The sequence below is a fragment of the Aotus nancymaae genome, unplaced genomic scaffold (assembly GCF_030222135.1).
Source record: "Aotus nancymaae isolate 86718 unplaced genomic scaffold, 86718_ANA_hifiasm-v0.15.2.pri h1tg000033l, whole genome shotgun sequence".
In the NCBI taxonomy this organism is placed as follows: Eukaryota; Metazoa; Chordata; class Mammalia; order Primates; family Aotidae; genus Aotus; species Aotus nancymaae.
In genome coordinates, this window is record NW_026988447.1 from 38,678,751 (window position 1) to 38,703,734 (window position 24,984).

The window sequence follows — 24,984 nt, forward strand, 5'->3', positions numbered from 1 at the left end:
TTTTTTTTTTTTTTTCAAACACGGATCATAAGAAACAATCTTTTAAGTTTTGAAGTGACTGATGGGGAATGGTAGAGGCCAAATAGCTTAGTAGTGACTCCACTTGAGCAAGTTTCTTAATCTTTTTTGTTCCCTTTATTCTGTGTAAAGGGGATAATAACAGGGCAATTGCCCTAGCGTCTGGCACATGATAATAGTTAACATTTATTTCTCTCAAATGAAGCCTTCATAATAGCACTTTTGAGTTTTTATATCTGACTTTGATTATAAATCTCTTCCTAATACTGCTTAACTATATTCTGACTTAGGTACGCAAAAGAGTGAAAGAAATTTTATACTAATTTACTAATGCAAGCACGTGGGTCCTCTGCATTCACATGTATAACAGAACTTTAGACTCTTCTTAAGCAACCCTAGCAACCTTAGGTAGTCACAGATTTTTGTTTATTTGTTTAAGTTTTGTTGTTCCAGAGGGTCAACGAGTATTGGATAGTCTGCTCACTCACCAACAGGGACTCAAATGCTGAATAAATACTTTTTAAAATACCACAGTATTAAAAGAAAGGTTTGGCCAGGGGAGGTGGCTTACGCCTGTAATCCCAGCACTTTGGGAGGCCAGGGCAGGTGGATCACCTGAGGTCAGGAGTTCAAGACCAGCCCGACCAATGTGGAGAACCCCATGTCTACTAAAAATGCAAAATTAGCTGGGTGTGGTGGTGCATGCCTGTAATCCCAGCTACTCAGGAGGCTGAGGCAGAAGAATCGCTTGATCCTGGGAGGCAGAGGTTTCGGTGAGCTGATCATGCCATTGCACTCCAGCCTGGGCAACAAGAGTGAAACTCCGCCTCGGAAAAAAAAAAAAAAAACAAGAAAGGTTTACTATATCCTTCAAGACATGACAGACTTTTAGAATTGGTCTATTTCTCAAAAAGGTGACATTTATAAGTTGAGCTAGAAAAGTAACAACATACAAAAATTATTTCTTACGTTAACAAGAGCTAAAACATCTCAAACATATCACATACAATTCCTCTATTATATAGCTATGTAGTTGGCAGTTTTTTTTGAACACTTATGTACAGGGCACTGATCTAAGCATTTATGTGAACTAATTTATTTAACCATTAATAACATATAAATATGTTCCAATAATGCGGGATACCAGAAAATTATAGTTTTGGCATAAAAGTTTTTTATAAGTTCTAACTAAAATAGTGGAATCATACAAGGTTAACATTAAAACCACTTTTCACTTAAGGTTCAATATTCACTTGCTAACTGAAAAACGTTGCTAAATTATCCCATGGATGTTCAGGCCATTCTGACAGAACATCAGAATAGAGTGAAAAACCTCTTGATGTACCAAAGCAACTTTAACAAGCCATGATCTTCCTTCTCACATCCTAAAATACCTGGCCATTAATATTTGAAGAGGGTAAAACCACAAGATAAAGCATGCCTATGATAAGCAGCATGTCTAGTTCTCTAGGAGAAAAAGAAAATAAGAGGATGAAATTCCAGGAAAGAGAGAAAAATAACTCAATGTGAGATTTGTGGGAGGTGAGGAGGAAATTCGAAGATTGAAACAGACAATACAAATATCTAATCTATTTGTTGAAGCAAAAAAATCCAGAAAACAAGCAGCAAATGAACAAATACCTGTTTAGACTAGTCATCTTACCTGAAGAGTCCTTGTTTAAAAAGATAAGCACTAATATGACCCCCTTCTAGGTATCGGATTTCACAACCAGGCCAAATTTCTTGTAAACTTCGAACTCCTGTTCGTGGAATATAGGCATCTTCTTTGGCTTGAATCACTATAATGAGGCTTGGGTCAACTGGAACTAGATATAGGATTTTTAAAAAATTCAACATTTACACATTAGAAAATAAAAAAACACCACACAATGCAGTAAATGAAACATTTGTCAAACTAAAATTTTTGATTAAGTTAAAAATCAACTATAATGTGCCACATTACTCATCTCCAGTATAATGAGATAAATATTCTACAGATGATACAAAATCCACTGTGGTTTTTAAAAATTAATTAATTTATTTCTTTTGTGTGTGTGTGTGGGTACACAGTAGGTATATATATTTTGGGTTACATACACTGATATAGGCATGGAATACATAATAATCACATCAGGGTGCATGGGGTATGCATTGCCTCAATAATTTATTTAAAGATGGGATCTCACTATGTTGCCAAGGCTGAAGTGCACTGGCTAGTCACCGGCATGATCATAATATGCTACAGTCTTGAACTCTTGGGTTCAAGTGATCCTCCCTCTTTTAACTTCCTGAGTAGCTGGGACTACAGGTGAATGCCACCACACTCAGCAATCCAGTGTGATTTTTTGTTTTGGAGACAAGAGTCTCACTTTGTCACAGAGGCTAGGGTGCAGTGGTGCAATCATAGCTCACTGCCACCTTGAATTCCCAGACTCAAGGGATCCTCCTGCCTCAGTCTCTGAGTAGCTGAGACTATAGGCATGTGCCACTGTACCCAACTAATTTTTTTTTTTTTTTGAGATGGAATCTCACTCTGTCACCCAGGCTGGAGTGCAGTAGCATGATCTCTGTTCACTGCAACCTCCATCTCCCAGGTTCAAGTGATTATCCTGCCTCAGCCTCCTGAGTAGTTGAGATTAGAGGCACAAACCATTACACCTGGCTAATTTTTTATATTTTTGGTAGAGACGAGGTTTCACCATGTTGGCCAGGCTTGGTCTCAAACTACTGACCTCAAGTGATCCACCCACCTCAGCCAAAGTGCTGGGATTACAGGTGTGTAATCCTGTAATTACAGGATAGGCCATCTAGCTAATTTTTACATTTTTTTGTAGGGACAGGGTCTCACTATGTTGCCTGGGCTGGTGTTGAACTCCTGGGATCAAGCGATCCTCCCACCACAGCCTCCCAAAATGCTAGGATTACAGGCGTGGGCTACTGTGCTCAGCTCCAGAGAGAGACAGAGAGAGAGATAGAGAGAGAGAGAGAGAGTGTGTGTGTGTGTGTGTGTGTGTATGTGTGTTTGAGAAAGAGTCTCGCTCTGTTACCAAGGATGGAGTGCAGTGGTGTGATCCTGGCTCACTGCAAAGTTTACTTGGGCTAAAGCCATCCTTCCACTTCAGTCTTCCAAGCAGCTGGAACTACAGGCATGCACCACCACACATAACTGTTTCGTATTTTTTTTGGTAGAGACAAGGTTTCACCATGTTACCCAGGCTGGTCTTGAACTCCTGGGCTCAAGCAATCCACCTGCCTCAGCCTCCCAAAATGCTGGGATCACAGACATGAGCCACCACACCTGGCTGTTTCGTGTGTTTTTTAATGAATAAGATAGTCTTAAATTTTCATAGCTAGAATATGATACATTTAAGTAACCAACTTATCTTTGCACACATATTCTGGAGCCAACAACAAAAAATACCTTTGAAAACATAAAATTTTATAAAGCATTCTTTAAAATATTTCACAAATATTTACACATCAGCAAATGTTCTCAATTTCACATTAAAATTAGTACCTGAGAAATTTGCTACATGAGTACATTCATCCATGACTCCTTTCATAAATATTAAAGATTCTTTCCGAAGATTGTTTCTTCTTTGTTCTTTACTAAGAAGGTGGTGTAACTGAGGGTTGCAACTTGTATAACTGCTTTTGTTGGTTGAAAGTGTTTGATTGAAGCACTCAATCTTAGAGGTATCTTGCAGTAAGAGTCCTTCTGATGTGGCACTAACAGATGTTTTACTAGAATTATGGCAGTCAGTAGGTTTTTGGGATACAACTTGGTTTGTTGTATCTAAATTTAAAGTTCTGGAAACCAGATTAAGGTTAGTTAGCTTGTCTGCACTGCTAGCGAAGCGTTTCACAAACTCTTTTCCCATTTTGAAAGAATCTGTCTGAATATATGAAAGGAAAGAAAACATTATTTAATATAAAATAGGGTTTTATTAACAACTTTGTTAAAAAAGAGAGAAAAAAAATGTCCATCGATGAATAAATGGATAAACAAAATGTGGTATATGCAAACAATGAAATATTATTCAGTCTTAAAAGGAATGAAATTCTGATGCATGCTACTAACATGGATGAATACTGAAGACATAGGACAAATACTATATGATTCCACTTGCATGAGGTCCCTACAGTAGTAAGACTCATAGCAACAGAAAGAGAATGGCAGTTGTCAGGGACTGGGAGAAGGGAGGAATGAGTAGTTTTATTCAATGGGTAAGTTTCAGTTTGAGAAGATGAAAAAATTTTGAAGATAGATGGTGGTGATAGTTGCACAAGGTGAATATACTTAATGCCACTGAACTATACACTTAAAAATGGTTACAATAGACAATTTTATACTGTATATATTTACCGTAATTTTTGAAAAAAACAAAGAGGTGTCAAAATTTAACTCAGCACTAAGATAAATGACTTAAACTTTATTGCTGTTTCCTATTAAACAGTAAAGGGTATCATTTAGCATTTAGCCTGCATCTTTTTTTTTCTTATCACCAAAGTTTTGAAATCCATGGTCTCTGCCTTAACCTTTGAACTTCTAAAAGTCTTACAACTGAGTAATGTAAATTCAAGCACAAGAGGACACCAGCTGTCCCAAATCCCTTTCTCTGGTTGAACTAACAAGAATTAAAAATTATCAAGGAAAAAAAGAAATATTGCCTATTAAAGTCTCAAAACTATATTTTAAGTTGTAAATACAGTTACGTGTTGCTTAATGACAAGATATGTTCTGAGAAATGCATCATTAGGTTGTTACATTGTTGTGCGAACATCACAGTGTATTTACATAAACCTAGATGGTATAAGCCAACTACACACCTAAGCTATATGGTATAATCTATTGCTCCTGGGTTACAAACCTGTACGGCATGTGATTGTACTTAATACTGTAGGTAACTGTAATGTAATTTTAAGTATTTGTGTATCTAATCATAGAAAAGATACAGTAGGCCAGGTATGGTGGTTCATGCCTGTAATCACAGCACTTTGGGAGGCCAAGAGGGGGTTGATCACTTGATGTGAGGAGTTCAAGACTAGCCTGACCAACATGGTGAAACCCCATCTCTACCAAAATACAAAAATTAGCCAGGTATGGTGGGGGGCACCTGAAATCCCAGCTACTTGGGAGGCTGAGGCAGGAGAATCATTTGAACCCAGGAGGCAGAGGTTACAGTGAGTAGAGATTGTGCCATTGCACTCCAGTCTGGGGGACAGAGCAAGACTCCATCTCAAAAACAAAAAGAAAAAGAAAAGGTATAGTAAAAATATGGTATTACAATCTTTTGGACCACCTTGTATATATGGTTTGTCACTGACTGAAACATTGTTATGCAGAGCATGATTGTACAATATAATTTAAGTAAAAATAAACTTTGTTATATAGTAACAGGCAAGTCAAAAGAAAAAATGACAGCCTGGGAAAATATATTTGCAACTCATATTACAAATGGCAAATAACTTTAATTTATTAAGAGCTAGAATTGAATAATGTTTTAAAAGCCCAGAACCCCCAAAATGAGCAAAGGATATACACATAAAGGAAACAGAAAACAAAATACAAAAATACAAACTGCTGTTTTTTTTTTGAGACAGAGTCTTGCTCTGTCGTCCAGGCTGGAGTGCAATGGTGTGATCTCGGCTCACTGCAACCTCCGCCTCCTGGGTTCAGGCAATTCTCCTGCCTCAGCCTCCAGAGTAGCTGGGATTACAGGCATGCGCCACCACGCCCAGCTAATTTTTTTTTTATTTTATTTTTAGTAGAGACGGGGTTTCACCATGTTGACCAGGATGGTCTCGATCTCTTGACCTCGTGATCCACCCGCCTCGGCCTCCCAAAGTGCTGGGATTACAGGCGTAAGCCACCGCGCCTGGCCCAAACTGCTCTTAAACTTATAAAAACTTGCTCAATTTCCTTCATACTTAAAGTTACTTAAATTAAAACTATACCATTTTCCAGTGTTGGTTGACAAAAAATAAAAACTCAAGTTTGACAACACACTGAATTTGTGAACTTATGGAGAAAGGCACATTCCTACTGGTGGTGTAAATTGACACAACTAGAATTAGACAAAATCTAACTACATTACTATACCCTTGACTCAGCAATCATATTTCTAGGAATTTACGTTTATACAACATGTAAGTATTTGTGTATCTAATCACAGAAAAGGTAATCAGGTAACCAAACATGAATATACAAAGTTATTCACTGCAACACTGTTTATTAATAGTGAAAGATGAGAAACAACATAAACATCTATCAACAGGGTACTGATTAATAAATTATGGTACATGAATTCACTTAATAGATTATATTATGTAGCAGTAAAAAAAAACAAGGAAACACTTGTGTATAGTCCATAAAAAAGGAAGTGAGGCTGGGCACAGTGGCTCATACCTGTAATCCCAGCATTCTGGGAGGCTGAGGCAGGCAGATTGCTTTAGCCCAGGGGTTTGTGACAAGCCTGGGCAACACTGTGAAATTCCATCTCTACAAAAAATACAAAAATTAGCCAGGTTGGTGGTGCATGCCTATAACCCCAGCTACTTAGGAGGCTGACATAGAAGGTGACTGAGCCAGATTCTGTCTCAACAAAAACAGAATACACAGTGTGTTTGCCCCTCATTTTTTTCGTTTTTTTTTTGAGATGGAGTCTCACTCTGTCACCTGGGGTTAGAATACAGTGGCACAAACTTGGCTCACTGCAACCTTCGCCTCCTGGGTTCAGAGATTCTTTTGCCTCAGCCTCCCGAGTAGCTGGGATTACAGGCGCCTGCCACTACACCTAGCTAGTTTTTTGTATTTTTAGTAGAGACAGAGGTTTCACCATGATGGTCAGGCTGGTCTTGAACTCCTGACCTTGTGATACGCCCGTCTTGGACTCTCAAAGTGCTGGGATTACAGGTGTGAGCCACTGTGCCCAGCCAATGCCTTTTAATAAATGTAGTAATATTTGCTTTGCATGATTCTGTGTTTTATTTTTAAAATGAAGTTTTATTTATTTATTTTTAAGACAGAGTCTCTATCACCCAGGCTGGAGTGCAGTGGCGTGATCTTGGCTCACTGCAACCTCCACCTCCCAGGTTCAAGAGATTCTCCTGTCTTAGCCTCCCTAGTAGCTGGGATTACAGGCACCAGCTACCACATGTGGCTAATTTTTGTATTTTCAGTATAGATGGGGGATTTATCATGTTGGCCAGGCTGGTCTCGAACTCCTGACCTCAAGTGATCAACCTGCTTTGGCCTCCCAAGGTGCTGGGATTATAGGTGTGAGCCACCACACCCGGGCAAAAATGAAAAAATTTTAAAAGTAAAAAATAGTATGTACAGATATGTTTTTAAAAATTTGCCCTTCTCTTTAAAAACCTGAATCATTAAATATACAATCAACTCCCCCCACCATCAATGTTGGGTGAAAAGTGAAATACTTACTCCACAGTATTCAAGCATGTGAATAATTTCTTCTTCATAAACTGTCTGGGTATAATACTGCTTTTCCAGCTCCCTCCAATTAATTGATTTACTCAACACACCCTGAAATAATAAGCTAAATTAAGATTAAACCACATCATAAGCAATTTGCCCAATACTTTTATTATTATTACTGTGTGGAAAAGAGTTAACATAGCAGGCTGGAGACTGCCTATCCTTTTTTTTTGTTAGAGACAAAGTCTCTCATTCTGTTGCCTAGGCTGGAGTGCAATGGCACCATCTCAGCTTACTGCAACCTCTGCCTTCTGGGTTCAAGTGATTCTACTGCCTCAGCCTCCCAAATAGCTGGGACTACAGGCATGTGCCACCACGCCTGGCTAATTTTTATATTTTTAGTAGAGATGGAGTTTCACCATGTTGTCCATGCTGGTCTTGAAGTGATCTTAGGTGATCTACTCACCTCGGCCTCCCAAAGTGCTGGGATTACAGGTGTGAGCTGTCCCACTTGGCCCAAGACTGCCTATCTTTAGCCTGCTTGTAAGGTTGGCCCTTAGCTGGAGTCTGGGAACTTGGCTAGTAAATAGCTTTCTACACTTACATAAAACTTTCTCTAAATGATAAGAGTGGGTCACTATGCCTAAACTGCTTATATAAACAATGCCGTTACTGCTGAACACCTGCTTTCCTTCCGAAATTTTGGTGCATGCTAGGCAAAAGTTATCTAAGTCACTAACGCCTGATAAAAACTCTGGACTGCTAGGCTCAGGGGAGCTTCACTGACGGACAACACTTTGCACTTATTATCAATAATTATTGCTGAAGGAATTAAGCATGAACTGTAACAGTCCACTGGGAGAGGACTCTTGGAAGCTTGTTCTTGGTTTCCTTCAGACTCTGCCTCATGCATTTTTCCTTTTGTTGACTGTGTTGTATTTTTTTGATGTAGTTAAGCCTTAGTCATGATTATGACTATATCCTGAGTGCTATGATTCTTTCTATGAATCACCAAAGCTGAGGGTGGTTTTGGGGACTTTCAAAACAATAACCTCTAATTATATATAGCTACCTAATATTAATTACAATTAAATTACCGTAGTGAAGACCCCAGATGCTGTGGACCAAGACAGGCATGGAATCAATGGCATGGGCTTAGGCCAGTTGGATACCGCTAAGGAAGCCATCTGTAATGTAACAGTTTAGAGAGCTTCTGTTTAGAGTTTCTATTCATTAAAATAAAAAATATTTAATATTAAGAAGTATTCCACGCAGTAAGTAGTTGGTTAAACACAAAGTCTGCAAACATTAGTGAGAACGCCTAGCAACCTCATTAAACTTCCCAAATCATAAATTCGACAACATTTAATTTCCCCCTTAGAAAGCAACAAAATATAATAGAAAACTTTAACCTCAAGACCCTTCACTGAGAGCTACTTTTTACTGTGTAAATACGAAGCAAAGATGCTGAGATGTAGATGCTGGGCAGCAGAGTAAGCACACTCATTACTTAAGTGACTTGCTCAGATACAGCAAAATCACAACTATAAAACATCAGACCATTGAGGCTGACTGAGTATGCAAAGAATTTGGTGAACTACAAAGCAGATTATATAACAGATATAAAATAATGTAATGTGTGTGTTTAGAGAAGGAAAAATTTACTCTCTCTTTTGGAGAAGGGAGAACTTTATCTTCTGGAAAAGTAACTTTCCCTTCTGGGCTGGAGAAATCAGAAGGGAAAGGCAGGCTTCACGAAATGGCTGAGTCTTGCAGAGGAATGAAAGATAGAGTCTTGTCTTCCATAGAAAGAAATCAGTATGATCAAAGGCAATAAGGTGAGAATGCACAGGGTTTCATAGGGAAACAGCCAACATACTTCAGTTGGGATGGTCAATAGGCACATGTGGCCAATGCAGTGAGAGAGATAAGTAGGGCTAGAAAGATTGATCAGGATCAGATTAGAGGTTGTTCTATAGATAATGGGGAATTAATATAGAGAATTGAGTAAAAGAGTAGTATTGTCAAAGAAATGATTCAAAAAGGTAACATGATAGTAGTTTACAGGATTGAGTAGAGAAGAGGAGAGCTGAGGTAGGAAGACCAGTTAATAGGCAGTAATCCAGGTGAAAGTTGTAAGAACCTGTCCCAGGTGATAACAATGGAAACACTACTAGATAGGAAAATAAATCCTTTTCCATTTTCTGTTTCGCTGTCAAGTGGTTGTTTTGAATTTAAGTTTTTGAACTTAATTTTCTAATTCAAGTGACATAGAGAACCTTCATATTATAATTATTATTATTTTGAGATAGAATCTGGTTTCTGTCTGGATCATCTAATCTGGAGTGCAGTGGCACAATCACAGCTTGTTGCAGTCTCAAACTCTGTGGTTCAAGTGATCCTCCCACCTGAGACCCCTGAATAGCCACAATTACAGAGATGTGCCACCATGCCTGGCTAATTATTTAAACAATTTTTTTGTAGAGACAGGGTCTCACTATGTTGCCTGGGTTGGGGTATGATTAATTTTTAGGCCAGTGAAGTGACTCACATATATAATCCCAGCACTTTGGAGGCTGAGCTGTGTGGATCACTTGAGCCCACAAACAAAATAATTTTTAAAAAATGTTCTGAGTGACTAATATGTGCCAAGTAATAAACCAGAGCATATTCCTGACCCTCAATGTTCCAACAGCTTCATGGAGAAAACAGACTGCTAAACAAGTCAGTACAGTACAGTACAGTACAGTAAAAAGTTACTAATGAGAGTTTGAAGTATAGTCTGGAGGTAAGGCCAGGTGTCACAGGTGAAACAGAAGGGTAAGCTGTTACTCAGCTAGCTGTAAGAGAATAAGGGAGCACTAGAGAGATGCTAGCATGTGACACAGCTGGAACACAGTATATATGCAAGCTTTTGGCAGGTTTTGAACAAGACAGAACAAAGATTAGATTTAGAAAGATCACTGTAGTTATGGTGTAGAGGGGAAATGGTTAAGAAAAAGATTAGTAAGAGAAAAGACTAGAGACAGAGAAAGCAATTAGGAATACATTTTAGTACACTCTAAAAGGCAAACAAAGTAAAATTTGTGGTGGTACTAGGGAGATAGATAAATGGAAAGTATTTTCCAATTCGGGTATTTTGACCAATGTAACAGCAAAATTGGGCATTTATACTTGAGACTTGAAAAGTTAAATTTTATATTTTTTAATAAAATATTAAATCTAATATCTGAGACACAACTGTGGAGTAGTACAATCGATGTCTATATAAATCATACAAAAAATTAACATCATTACTTCATAATTGGATGAAAGCTTGGCATCTGTTTCTGCTTCCTACTTTTACCAAAACTAATTTTATACCTAAAGTGAATTTTTTAAATAACCAGGTTCTCTAGATCTTATAAACACAATTAAATGTAAGCAGAAATAAAAAGGCTTACGTGTCCTCCCATGGATATTCCAGTCATTCCTAAAGGGCCATAACCTTCCCTCTCTAGCCAGTGCAAGAGGGCTGCAGATTCTAAAACAAGAGCTCCTCCCATCACAAAAAGGTCAGACACATTTTTTAAGCTGGACCTTCTAGACTCACAAAACAAAATAGAAAATGATTATTTTATGTATTTACATGCTAATATATGCAAACTTACAGACTTCATGCTGCCAGACTTCATGTATTTCTTTTAAAGGACCAGATAGTTAAGTAAAACAATGTAATAAATTGGAATTAGGGCCAGGCATGGTGGCTCATGCCTGTAATCCCAGCACTTCGGGAGGCTGAGGTGGGCGGATGAGGTCAGGAGTTCAAGACCAGCCTGGGCAACATGGTGAAACCTTGTCTTTACTAAAAATACAACAATTAGCAGGACATGGTGGTGCATGCCTGTGATCCTAGCTATGCAGAAAACTGAGACACAGTAATTGCTTGAACCCAGGAGGCAGAGGCTGCAGTGGACTGAGATTGTGCCACTGCACTTCAGTCGAGGTAACAGAGTGAGACCCTGTCTCAAAAAAAGAAAAAAAATGGAATCAGATAGCTGCTAACATTGTTCTACATATCAAATCACCTAAAACTTAATAAAAAAATGTGTTCCTGTTCTATAGCACATAATCTTTACTGAAATTATTAGAATAGAATTTAAAGCATAACTTTTTTTTTTCTCTGAGATGGAGTCTTGTTCTGTTGCCCAGGCTAGAGTGCAGTGGCATGATCTCATCTCACTGCAGCGTTCACCTCCTGGGTTCAAACAATTCTCCTGTCTCAGCCTCCCGAGTAGCTAGGATTACAGGCGTGCGCCACCACACCTGGCTATTTTTTGTATTTTAGCAGAGACAGGGTTTCACCATGTTGGCCAGGCTGGTCTTGAACTCCTGAGCTCAAGTGATGGCCCTGCCTTGGCCTCCCAAAGTGCTGGGATTACAGGAGTGAGCCACCACGCCCAGCCTTAAAGCACAGCTTTTTAAAAAACCAATATAAAAGAATTTAACCAAACACTAGGCTCATGTATTACTGAAATCTTAAATATGTTGCTTATTTTCACAAAATACACAATTTATGAATATAATACAAAACAAATATGTTTTTATAATTATACATGTTTTAAATAAAGATCAATTCAACTGGAATTTCATTTTTAGAAGCTAATTTTACATAGAAGTATATTTCCTTATAAAAAGTATTTATCTTTTTGGATCCTAGAACCATCTGTATTTAATGATAAAAATAAACATATACGGCAGGGTACAGTGGCTCACGCCTGTAATCCCAGCACTTTGGGAGGCCGAGGTGGGAGGATCATGATGTCAGGAGTTCAAGACCAGCAGCCAGTATGGGGAAACCCTATCTCTACTAAAAAATACAAAAATTAGCCAGGCATGGTGGCATACGCCTGTAGTCCCCCTGGCTAATTTTTTTTCTTTTCTTTTTTTTTTTTTTTGAGATGGAGCTTTGCTCTTGTCACCGAGGCTGGAATGCAATGGCACAATCTTGGCTCACTGCAACTTCTGTCTTCTGGGTTCAAGCAATTCTCCTGCCTCAGCCTCCCGAGTAGTTGAAATTACAGGTGTCCACACCATGCCCAGCTAATTTTTGTATTTTCAGTAGAGATGGGATTTCACCATGTTGGCCAGGCTGGTCCGGAACTCCTGACCTTAGGTGACCCATCAGCCTCAGCCTCTCAAAGTGCTGGGATTACAGGCAAGAGCCACTGTGCCTGGCATTTTTTTTTTTTTTTGTATATTTTGTAGAGGCAGGGTTTTGCCATATTGGCCAGGGTGATCTTGAACTCCTGGACTCACACAATCTGCCCACCTCAGCCTTCCAAAATGCTGGGATTACAGGTGTAAACCACCGCACGCAGCCAGCAAGTCATTTCTTACAATGAATTGAGAAAAATCAAACAAATACATTGGACCATTATTAAATTTCTTGAGTATGTAGTATGTGATAGAATATTTTATAAACATTATGATTCTCACAACAATTCTACATGGAAGAAATTACATAGTATTCCCATTTTATGAATGAAGTAATTAGTAAATAACATGTTACAATTCTAACCTATGTCTGTATGACTCCAAAGCCAGTCTTTCTATTAAACCCAGGCTGTCTCTCATTAAACCTCAGTAAACTCCTTTTGGTTTTTAACCAATTTATGGATAAGGTAAAAATCACATACCTAATTCTGAATTCTGGGCTTGGTTCCAGAGTGGAAATTCTTGAACTATTTAGCTTGGCCTTTAATTTTTCTTTTTTTTTTTTGAGACAGAGTCTTGCTCTGTCGTCAGGCTGGAGTGCAGTGGCACGATCTTGGCTCACTGCAACCTCCGCCTCCTGGGTTCAAGCCATTCTCCTGCCTCAGCCTCCTGAGTAGCTGGGACTATAGGCAGATGCCACCACACCCAGCTAATTTTTGTATTTTTTTTTTTTTTTTTTTAGTAGAGACAGGGTTTCACCATGTTGGCCAGGATGGCCTCGATCTCTTGACCTTGTGATCCACCCACGCTGGCCTCCCAAAGTGCTGAAATTACAGGCATGAGCCAGCGTGCCTGGCCAGCCTTTAATTTTTCACAAGCCTTCACAAAGTTCATTCTAAACTATCCTTCATGGTATACATATTTGCCTCCACCCCATCCCACTTTCACCTATACTTCTTTCATGCTACGACCATACAGAACATGGGACTTCCAAATCTACATCTCTAGCACTTTCCAACTGCCTATTTGACTTCTCCACTTGCAGGTTTAACCAAGATTACAGATTTGACACATCTTTTTTTTTTTTTTTTTTTTAAGTCGGAGTTTTGCTCTTGTTGCCCAGGCTGTGGCACGATCTCGGCTCACTGCAACCTCCGCCTCCCAGGTTCAAGTGAATCTCCTACCTCAGCCTCCCGAGTAGCAGGGATTACAGGCATGTGCCACCATGCCTGGCTAACTTTTTTGTCCTTCAGTAGAGGGGTTTCTCCACGTTGGTCAGGATTGTCTAGAACTCCTGACCTCAGATGATCCTCCTGCCTTGGCCTCCCAAAGTGCTGGGATTACAAGCGTAAGTCACTGGGCCCGGCCTCAAATTTGACACATCTAAGTCAGAACTTTTGATTTCTCTCCCACAACATCCAATTCATAAACAACTCCTATCATTTCAACTTCTAAATTATATCTTGAATCCAGGAAAACTTCTTTCCATTTCCACTACCACCTAGTTATACTAGTTACTACTCTTTCTTGGATCATTTTAATAGCTTCCTATTTGTTTTCTCTGCTGCTATTCTTGCCCCAGTAAACCAAAGTAGGTCTTTAAAAATATAAATCAGGCAACTCATTTGCTTAAAGTCCTCTAGACACTTCCCATTGCACTCTCAGATCATTCACATTCAAAGCATGATGGCCCTTCATCATGTGGTCCTTGTCTTTCCTTTTTTTTTTTTTTGAGACAGAGTCTTGCTCTGTCGTCCAGGTTGGAGTGCAGTGGTGTGATATCGGCTCACTGCAACCTCCGCCTCCTGGGTTCAACAGATTCTCCCGCCTCGGCCTCCTGAGTAGCAGGGACTACAGGTGTGCACCACCATGCCTGGCTAATTTTTGTATTTTTAGTAGAGACAGGGTTTTCCTATGTTGGTCAGGCTGGTCTCGAACTCCTGACCCCAAGTGATCCACCACCTCGGCCTCCCAAAGTGCTGGGATTACAGGCGCGAGCCACCGCACCCGGCCCTTGCCTATCTTTCTGACCTCATCTTGTACTACTCTCCCCTCCTGATGCTTACATTGGGCTTTTCATTTACTTTTCCTTCTCAGTGGCTGATCTTCTTCTAAGTCTTCCTGCAGGTGGCTCCTTCTCATTACATCATGTGCTCATACATAATACTGTTACTACACTGCACACCATATTACTCTTTATACAATTGCCCTGCTTTATTTCAGTCACTGGGCATTGATAAATATCTGAAATAAACTTATTTATTGTTATCTATCTCCTATACTAGAATATGAACTCTATGAGTGTTGTCTTATTGTTGCTGTATCCCCAGTGTCTAGCATTAAATATTTATTGAATGAACCAAACCAAACACAGTATATATTACGGAAATGCAAAAAAAAATTCAAAGTTTATCATTTTAAAAGACTGAAATGTTTATCTTCAGATTTTCTATACTATACATTGTAAGAATAAACAGTGTCTAATTACACAAAGTAATTGTGCCACCATGTGCACATTAGTAATCTAATTATACAAAGTAAATGTACTTTAAAAGGGAAAAGGCAGGCCAGGTACGGTGGCTCATGCCTATAATCCCAGCACTTTGGGAGGCTGAGGTGGGCAGATCACTTGAGGTCAGGAGTTCGAGACCAGCCTGACCAACATGGTGAAACCCCATCTCTATTAAAAATACAAAAACTAGCCAGGAATGGTGGTGCATGCCTGTAATCCCAGCTATTTAAGAGGCTGAGGCAGGAGAATCCTTGAATCCAGGAGTCAGAGGTTCCAGTGAGCTGGGATCACACCAGTGCACTCCAGCCTAGGTGACAGAGTGACTCCGTCTCAAAACCCCCCCCAAAAAAAAACAAAAAAGAAAAGAGTTTTATCATTTCTTCATTAACAGTTTCATAAACAAAATATATCTTAAGTCTACCTATTAACATTGTTTATTGTATTTCCTTAACAGACATTAAAATGCAAAAATCTTAAGAATTAAAGTCAGTATTCATTCTACAGTTTTATAACAGAAATCTCCCCCATTAATATTTAGATATTCAATTTAGAAATGGTTAACTGAAGGTAACCAAAATTTTAATACTGCTGGATATTTGGTAAAGAGACTGCAAAAATGAAGGTGATATATACTTACACTTGGTCCTTCGGTTTCCTGCAGCCATTTAAGAATGTGGGTCAAAGAGAAAGTTTTAAAATAATTAAGTAATTTTGTTTGTCTGAGAGTACATTAAGTAGTTAAATTTTACACAATTTATTACTGAAAAACTTCATTCTAGTTATCTTAAGTAGGCTGTTTAGAAGTTCTTAAGTTTTCAACTTAATTATTTTCCTTTTTAAAAATAAATAGCTTTATTGATATAGATAATCATATATCACATAATTCAGCCAATAAAATAAACCTATTAATGTTTTCAGTATATTAACAGGGTTGTACAATCTTCAATTTAAATTTAAAATGAAGTTTATTGATTTAGTTTATTTCATTTATATAATTTTTATTATAGAAAATCCAAAAAGTACAAAAAAGCATATTAAAAAACAACTATTTTGTCTATAGACAATCATATTAACATTTTGGTATATTCCTTTCAGTATTTTTCTTTCTTTTTTTATTTTTTAAGACAGAGTCTTACTCCGTCACCAGGCGTCAGGCTGGAGTGCAGTGGCGTGACCTCGGCTCACTGCAACCTCCGCCTCCCGGGTTCAAGCAATTCTCCTGCCTCAGCCTCCCGAGTAGCTGGGACTACAGGCGCGTGCCACCACGCCCAGCTAATTTTTTTCTATTTTTAGTAGAGACGGGGTTTCACCACGTTGGCCAGGATGGTCTCGATCTCTTGACCTCGTGATTCGCCCGCCTTGGCCTCCCAAAGTGCTGGGATTACAGGCGTGAGCCACCGAGCCCGGTCATTCAGTATTTTTCTTTATGCACTTTTTTTTTTTTTTTAAGACAGAGTTTAGCTCTGTCACCCAGGTTGGAGTGCAGTGGCGTGATCTCGGTTCACTGCAACTTCCGCCTCCCAGGTTTAAGCAATTCTTCCGCCTCAGCTTCCTAAGTTGCTAGGATTACAGGTCCATGCCACCATGCCCGGCTAATTTTTGTATTTTTAGTAGAGACAGGGTTTTGCCATGTTGGCCAGGCTGGTCTCAAACTCCTGACCTTAGGTGATCCTCCTGCCTCAGTCTCCCAAAGTTCTGGGATTACAGGCCTGAACAACTGTGCCAGGCCAATGCAGTTTTTGCTTTGGATTTTGTTTTTATTTTTTTTGCATACCTGTGCTACACCATAGAGTTTTATATCCTATTTTCTTTTTTTGAGACAGAGTTTCACTCTTTTTGCTCAGGCTGGAGTGCAATTGTGCAATCTCGGCTCACTGCAACCCCCATTTCCTGGGTTCAAGTGATTCTCCTGGCTCAGCCTCCCCAGTAGCTGGAATTACAGATGTGCGCCAGCATGCCTGGCTAATTTTGTAATTTTAGTAGAGATGTGGTTTCACCATGTTGGCCAGGCTGGTCTCAAACTCCTGACCTCAGATGATCCACCCACCTTGGCCTCCCAAAGTGCTGAGAGTACAGGGGTGAACTACTGCACCCAGCCTTTATCCTATTTTCACATTAGAAATACTTGTCATACATTATTGTAAACTAATAATAACAATTAAAAGCTACTGAATGCTTATTATTTATCAGGCATTGTTCTAGACAGTATTAATCACTTAATAATCTCAATAACCCAAGAGATTATTTACTCATTTATCAATGAAAAATTCAGGTACTAAAAGGTTATGTAACAGGTCAAGGTCACAAAGGTAGTAAGTGGTAGAGAAATAAATATAACACAACCGATTGCATATAATTCCAATGTTATGAAACACAGTTTACATAACTATTTCTATTTTAGACATTTAGCTATTTCAAATGCTTTACTATCATAAATAAAGCTATACAAGCACGTTTTTGTTATTTTCTTTTTTCTTAGTTTTTATCCTTAGAACAAATTTCCCAGAATCAAAATCATTCTGTCATGGGATATGATGTTTCAAAGCTCCTGATACATATGGTAATAAATGTTTTCCCAAACGGTTGAACTGATTTTCAGTCACTAGTAACAAGAGTGCCCATTTCACAGCAGCCTCACTAGTACTGTGTTTTATTTTTTAAAAATAGTTGACCATTGTTGTTTTAACACTACATTTATTACCAGCAACGTTGAACATTTCTTTATATCTGGGCATCAGTTTCATTTCTTCTTCTGTGAATAGTCTGACGTCATCTTGAAAATCAAGTTAAGAACTGTTCTAAACCTCAACTGATACTGTAAATTGCATTTAAAACAAGAGTGTTTCCTTAATAGCAAACATTTGACTTACTAACATTGAAATCTAGCACAAGTCTCCTAAGAAATAGAAGTACAACTTCTTTACTGTACAATGCAAGTATAATCCTTATGTTAATTTTTAAAAGGCATCTTGTTTCTTAAGTATTTTCTGAACTGATGACTAGATTTACTGGTTTAGAAAAGTTGGTTACTATCTATCATTCCTTTTGGTGACTAAATATATCAATAAATAAACAAGACAAAAGATTTCTTAGACATTACAAAAGGATATAATAAGGGTTTTCTAACAATAAAGAAGCCATTCGGGCTTCTTTAATCATAGGACGGGCCATTAGTGTTCGTCGCCTCCAGTAATGCTAAGGAAACAAAAGAACACATACTCAAAGGATATAGTACCCACATCTGTTAAGAAGAATATGTCAACAAATTATCTAGAGATTAAAGCATTATAATAAAGTCTTTTTTTTCCCTTAATGCCACTAATAAGCCAATATAATAAAGTCTTACATGATCTCCTGTTCCAGCAAGATGAATGCATACAGGTCTATATTTGCTGTTCCATTCTTTAGGCACAATAAATTGGAACCTATTTTTAAAAGCACAGACATATCAGTAAAATTCTCTTTAAAGGGCTTTCAATTAAAACTTTCAATTCTTAAAAATGTTACAGTTAAATTATTTGAGAGAAAAGATCAGTCTAAATTTTGACATTCAAATTGTAATTAACTATGTTAAGTTGTCCAAAAGCTACAAAGATATTGTAAATCTGCTTTCTGTTTAGATATTAAAATCTTCAATACAACATAAACATAGAATTTACTGTCACTATTCTTTACCTTGTTCAGTATCACAACTTTATAAATACATAATGAAATTTTCTTATCTTGTAGAGACACTACCATGTATGAGTAAGTCTTAAAAGAAATAACTTTTTTTTTTTGAGACAGTCTTGCTCTGTCACCCAGGCTGGAGTGCAGTGGCCTGATTTTGGCTTGCTGCAACCTCTGCCTCCCGGGTTCAAGCAGTTCTGCTTCAGCCTCCTGAGTAGCTGGGAGTATAGGTGCATGCCACCATGCCCAGCTAATTTTTGTATTTCTAGTAGAGATGGGGTTTCACCATGTTGGCCAGACTAGTCTCAAACTCCTGACCTTGTGATTCACCCACCTTGGCCTCCCAAATTGATGGGATTACAAGCGTGAGCCACCACACCTGGCCAAAAGAAATAACTCTTTAGATATAGCTCTTTTTCTCTTTGCAAAAGAAATGCTTGGCTGTACAAGCTGTTGATGTAGCAATAAAAGAGTTTATGTTGTCTTTTTTTTTAACTTTAAGTGTATGATAGACTCTGATTCATTAAAAATTTGATACTTACAAGTAAAGTCAATCCATGCCAGAAAACAAAAAACACAAACACACAGTTTTCTCTCTTTGACTTTTTTTTTCTTTTGAAAGTCCAAAGCAACTTTCTGTCTTTTTTTTTCGAGACAGGGTCATGCTGTTGCCCAGGCTGGAGTGCAATGGCATGATAACAGCTCACTGCAGCCTCAACTTCCTGGGCTCAAGGGATCCTCCTACTTTAGCCTCCCAGGTAGCTGGAATTACAGGTATCTGCTACCAAGCCCAGTTTATTTTTTATTTTTTGTAGAGATGGGATCTCGCTATGTTGCCCAGGCTGGTCTCAAACCCCTAGACTCAAGCGATCCTCCCGCCTTAGCCTCCCAAAGTGCTGGGATTACAGGCATGAGCCATCACACTTCACCTTTGTTTTTTCTTAGTGTCGTATTTTGGTCCTCATTTAATGTTTTATTTATTTATCCACCATGGTCTCTTGAATAACTGAGATTACAGACAAGAGTTAACACACCTGTCCGTTTTAACCATTTTTAAGCTTATGATTCAGCAACATTAAGTACAGTAACATGGCTGTGCTACCATCACTACCACCTATCTTCAAAACATTTTTATCTTCCCAAACTGATTTCTCATTTTAATTTCCTTAGCAGTTCATATTTTAGAATTACTATCGCAGTAAAAGACTGTACTCTTTCAGCTGAAGGTTTGACCTGAGGTGACTACAGTCTTAGGCAACATAAAATCTCAATTCTGAGCTGAAAACTTTGCTTAGACAGAAGGGGTAATATCACTACTTATCTACTGTCAATAAATTGCAGAAGAGACCAAAGACAAATAAATTTAGGATGGGTTTTTGAGATGGAGTCTTGCTCTGTCACCCAGATGGGAGTGCAGTGGCACGATCTTGGCTCACTGCAACCTCCACCTCCCAGATTTAAGAGATTCTCCTGACTCAGTTTCCTGAGTAGCTGGGACTACAAGTGTGTGCCACCATGCTCGGTTAACTTTTTTGTATTTTTTTTTTTTTTGAGATGGAGTTTTGCTCTTGTTACCCGGGCTGGAGTGCAATGGCGCGATCTCGGCTCACCACAACCTCTGCCTCCTGGGTTCAGGCAATTCTCCTGCCTTAGCCTCCTAACTAGCTGGGATTACGGGCATGTGCCACCATGCCCAGCTAATTTTTTGTATTTTTAGGAGAGAAGGGGTTTCACCATGTTGACCAGGATGGTCTCGATCTCTTGACCTCGTGATCCACCTGCCTCAGCCTCCCAAAGTGCTGGGATTACGGGCGTGAGCCACCGCGCCCGGCAACTTTTTTGTATTTTTAGTAGAGACGAGGTTTCACTGTGTCAGACAGAATGGTCTTGATCTTCTGACCTTGTGATCCACCCACCTCGGCCTCCCAAAGTGCTGGGATTATAGGTGTGAGCCACTGTGTCCAGCCTAGTATCGTTTAATAATTATTCCTGTTTTGTGCTGATGGGAACTCTTTTCTTTTTTTTTTGAGACGGAGTCTTGCTCCATCGCCTAGGCTGGAGTGTAGTGGTGCGATCTCGGCTCACTGCAACCTCCATCTCCCAGATTCAAGTGATTCTCCTGCCTCAGCCTCCCAAGTAGCTGGGACTACAGGTGTGCACCACCACTCCTGGCTAATTTTTGCATTTTTAGTAGAGACAGCGTTTCACCATACTGGCCCAGCTGGTCTCAAACTCCTGGCCTCGTGATCTGCCCACCCCGGCCTCCCAAAGTGCTGGGATTAGAGGTATGAGCCACTGTGCCTTGCCTTTAATAGGAATTCTTTATTGCAGTACTAACTGACCACCCACCTAATTAATCTCAGTCATCGGTCTGTCTGCTCAAATTCTACTATCTTCTAACAGTCTTCCCCAGTATCCCATGATGAATGGGTACAGGTCATGTGAATCCTCTGCCACAGCTGACTGGGCCAAGCATAAGCCAAATTAGGGCAATGAGATCGTTTTTTTGGTAGTATGGAATTGGGACAGGCTATAGCTAGATTCTGTTGAGCTTTTGGATATGAAAGCTCTGTGGGGCTGTGGTAGCTACGTTTTGTTAGCTGTATAAGAAATGAGGAGGACAGACTGCCAAGGACACAGACACAGGGCATAAAGCAGAGAAAGAAGACTGTGCAATAGGGAAGAAGATGAAGTAAGAAATATATTCCCTTGGATCTTGACGCCTTCCTATTTCCTGCTTCTAAAATCTCATGAGGTAGAAAATGTACACAGGAGGTCAGGCGCAGTGGCTCATGTCTATAATCCTAGTGCTTTGGGAGGCCAAGATGGGAGGATCTCTTGAGGCTAAGAATTAGAGACCCTGTCTCTACAAAACTAAGAATAAAAAATATTAGCTGGGTGTGCTGGCATGTTCCTGTAGTCCCAGCTATTCAGGAGGCCAAGGCAAGAGGAACACTGAAGCTCAGAAGTTTAAGGCTGGAGTGAGTTGTGATCAGGCTATTACATTCCACCCTGGGTGACAAAGTGAGACCCTGTCTCTTAAAAAAAAATGCATACAAGTTGACTTATTTTTCATTCCCTTACTGGCAAGATGACAAAAGCAACAGCATTTAAAGGAATAATAAACTAGATGACCTCTACGGGCCTTTCTCAATTCCAGCTACCTATGAATCTCAGCAATAGGAAATCAGCTGATGATAGCACAAATAGGGCAGGAAACAACAAACAGACTTTATACCAAAGTTTCAACATGTATAATTTTTTTTTTGAGACAGAGTCTCTGTTGCGAAGGCTGCAGTGCAGTGGCGCGATCCTGGCTCACTGCAACCTCTGTCTCCCGGGTTCAAGTGATTCTCCTGCCTCAGCCTCCCAAGTAGCTGAGATTACAGGTGTGTGCCACCACACCCAGCTACTTTTTGTATTTTTAGTAGAGATGTGGTTTTGCCATGTTGGCCAGGCTGGTCTCAAACTCCCGACCTCAGGTGATCTGTCCACCTCAGCCTCCCAAAGTGCTGGGATTACAGATATGGGCCACTGTGCCTGGCCTCATGTATAGTTTTTAATAAGGAGCTAAACATAAATTTACTGAATAAACCTTATTACTAAGATGAGTTTAAAGTTTTTCAGTTGAAGAGCTAGAAGAATAGTTGAGAACAGACATAGGAGATGGCCGCAGCAGAGGCAGGCAAACATTAATTTGGTTCTTTTTTTTTTTGAATCTCACTCTGTTGCCCAGGCTGGAATGCAGTAGTGTGATTTCGGCTCACTGCAACCTCTGCCTCCTGGGTTCAAGAGATTCTCCTGCCTCAGCCTTCTAACTACGGGCGTGTGCCAACACACCCAGCTACTTTTTTTAGTATGGACAGGGTTTCACCATGTTGGCCAGGCTGGTCTCAAACTCCCGACCTCAGATGATCTGCCCTCCCTGGCCTCCCAAAGTGCTGTGATTACAGGTATGAGCCACTGAGCTTGGCATATTTTCTAAGGAAAAAAAAAAAAAAAAAAGGGGGTGAGGAAAGTAGAAATGGACAAATAGAACAATTGATCTTGGAAAAAACAGATGTTAGGAAAAAAATAAGTAAAAAAATTATATTATGGGGATAGTTTCATCACTGGGTAAAGTTACTAAATATCACTGAACTGTACAATTGAAATTTTTTTTATTTTTTTATTTTTTGTTGAGACAGTGTCTTGCTCTGTTACCCAGGCTAGAGTGCAGTGGCGTGATCTCAGCTTACCACAACCTCTACTTCCCAGATTCAAGCAATCCTTCCGTCTCAGCCTCCTGAGTAGCTGGGACCACCGACACGTACCAACACACTGGGCTGTTTTTTTGTATTTTTAGTAGAGACTGCTGTCTTTGCCCAGCCTGAATGGGTAAATTTTATATGTAAAATATACCGCAATAAAACTGTTTAAAAATTAAAATATACATACAAATTCTAATGTACATGCTAGAAAAATAGAAAACTTCCAAATATATAAAAAAATCGTAAGTTTTTAAGAGAAAAGAATAAGCTGGATAATAAAAGGATCTTGGAAATTATGATAAAAAAGTCATTTGCTTTCTCCTTATCTTTTTCTGTTATCTCTTTATTCCTTTTCAAATTCTTTCCTATCTTTTTTTTTAGATTAATTGGGTGTTTTTAAATTCTATTTTATCCTTCTTATTAGCTATACCTCTCTCTCTCTCTTTGGTAGTTTCTCTATAGTTTACAATGTGTATTTTAACTTAACAGAGTCTGTATTATTTGTATTAATTTTTACAATGATCAAATAATGAAGGTGAAGGCTCGAAGAAAAAAGTCAAAGAACTCTTGGTGTACAACAAAAATTCAGAGATAGAAATTATAAGAGAAGAGTTAAAAGATACAGACAATATGGCTGGGCATGGTGGCTCATGCCTGTAATCCCAACACTTTGGGAGGCTGAGATGGGTGGATCACCTGAGAGCAAGAGTTTGAGACCAGCCTGGCCAACATGGTGAAACCCCATCTCTACTAAAAATATGAAAATTGGCTGGGTATGGTGTTGTGCACCTGTAGTCCCAACTGCTCGGGAGGCTGAGGCAGAAGAATCGCTTGAACCTGGGAGACAGAGGTTTTGGCGAGCCGAGATCATGCCACCGTACTCCAGCCTGGGCGACAGAGCAAGACTCTCTCTCTCTCTCTCTCTTTTTTTTTTTTAAGAGATAGAGTCTTACTCTGTCACCCAGGTTGGAGTGCAGTGGCCCTGCAATCTCGGCTCACCGCAACCTCCGTCTCCTGGGTTCAACGGATTCTCCTGCCTCAGCCTTGCCAGTAGTTGAGATTACAGGTGCCTGCCACCATGCCCAGCTAATCTTTGCATTTTTAGTTGAGACAAGGTTTATTCATGTTTGCCAGACTGGTCTCAAACTCCTGATCTCAGGCGATCTGCCCTCCTTGGCCTCCCAAAGTGCTGAGATTACACGCATGAGCCACCACACCTAGTCCCAACATCTTTTTAACAGGAATCTCAGAAAAGAATGGAGACAAAACAGGAGAAAAAAATAATTGCAAAGCTAACAGATGAAAATTTGTTTTTTGTTTTTCTCAACTGAAAGGTTCTTCTGAATGGTAGGCACAAATAATAATTAACAAAACAAAACAAAACAAAACATTATCTAACCACTAAGTATACAGAAAACACCACAAAAGTTTCTAGGGAGAAACAACGGGTTACCTACAAAGGGAGAAGAATCAAGTTGGTATCAAGCATTTCATCAATAATGCTGGATGACAGAAAAAAACACATTAAAGCCTTCTAAATTCTGAAGGAAGTTATTCTGAACCAAGAATAACATAAGTAGGCAAGGGTTTAACTAAGTATGAAGGATGATAAAGTCACTTTACATATGAAGAACTCAGAATGTTTATATCTACAGAACCCCAACGAAAGAAATATCAGAAGCTATAAGGACAACACTAGCACATCAAAAAGTTAATTCACCACAATCAAGAGTGCTTTATTCCTGGGATGCAAGATTGGTTCAATATATGCAAATTAATAAATGTTATTCACCATATAAACAGACTTACAAACAAAAACCACATGATCATCTCAATAGATACAGAAAAGTCTTTGGATAAAACTCAGCATCACTTCATGTTAAAAACCTTCAATAAATTAG

General features: G+C 39.2%; 1 protein-coding gene across 6 annotated transcripts in view; it reads right to left on the reverse strand.

Moving 5' to 3' along the window:
• ABHD18 (abhydrolase domain containing 18) overlaps positions 1-24,984 on the reverse strand; it is a 63,377-nt gene that overhangs the window by 7,049 nt on the left and 31,344 nt on the right. For 4 of the 6 annotated variants that reach the window (XM_064383897.1, XM_064383898.1, XM_064383899.1 and 1 more), the window contains 8 exons: positions 18,511-18,589; positions 18,273-18,359; positions 15,802-15,827; positions 10,900-11,038; positions 8,554-8,643; positions 7,463-7,564; positions 3,536-3,914; positions 1,682-1,844 (listed from right to left, as the gene is read on the reverse strand). In XM_064383897.1, coding sequence (XP_064239967.1) covers positions 1,682-1,844; positions 3,536-3,914; positions 7,463-7,564; positions 8,554-8,643; positions 10,900-11,038; positions 15,802-15,827; positions 18,273-18,359; positions 18,511-18,589 — 1,065 coding nt within the window. The other 2 variants (XM_021666299.2, XM_021666300.2) reach the window with 2 other exon arrangements.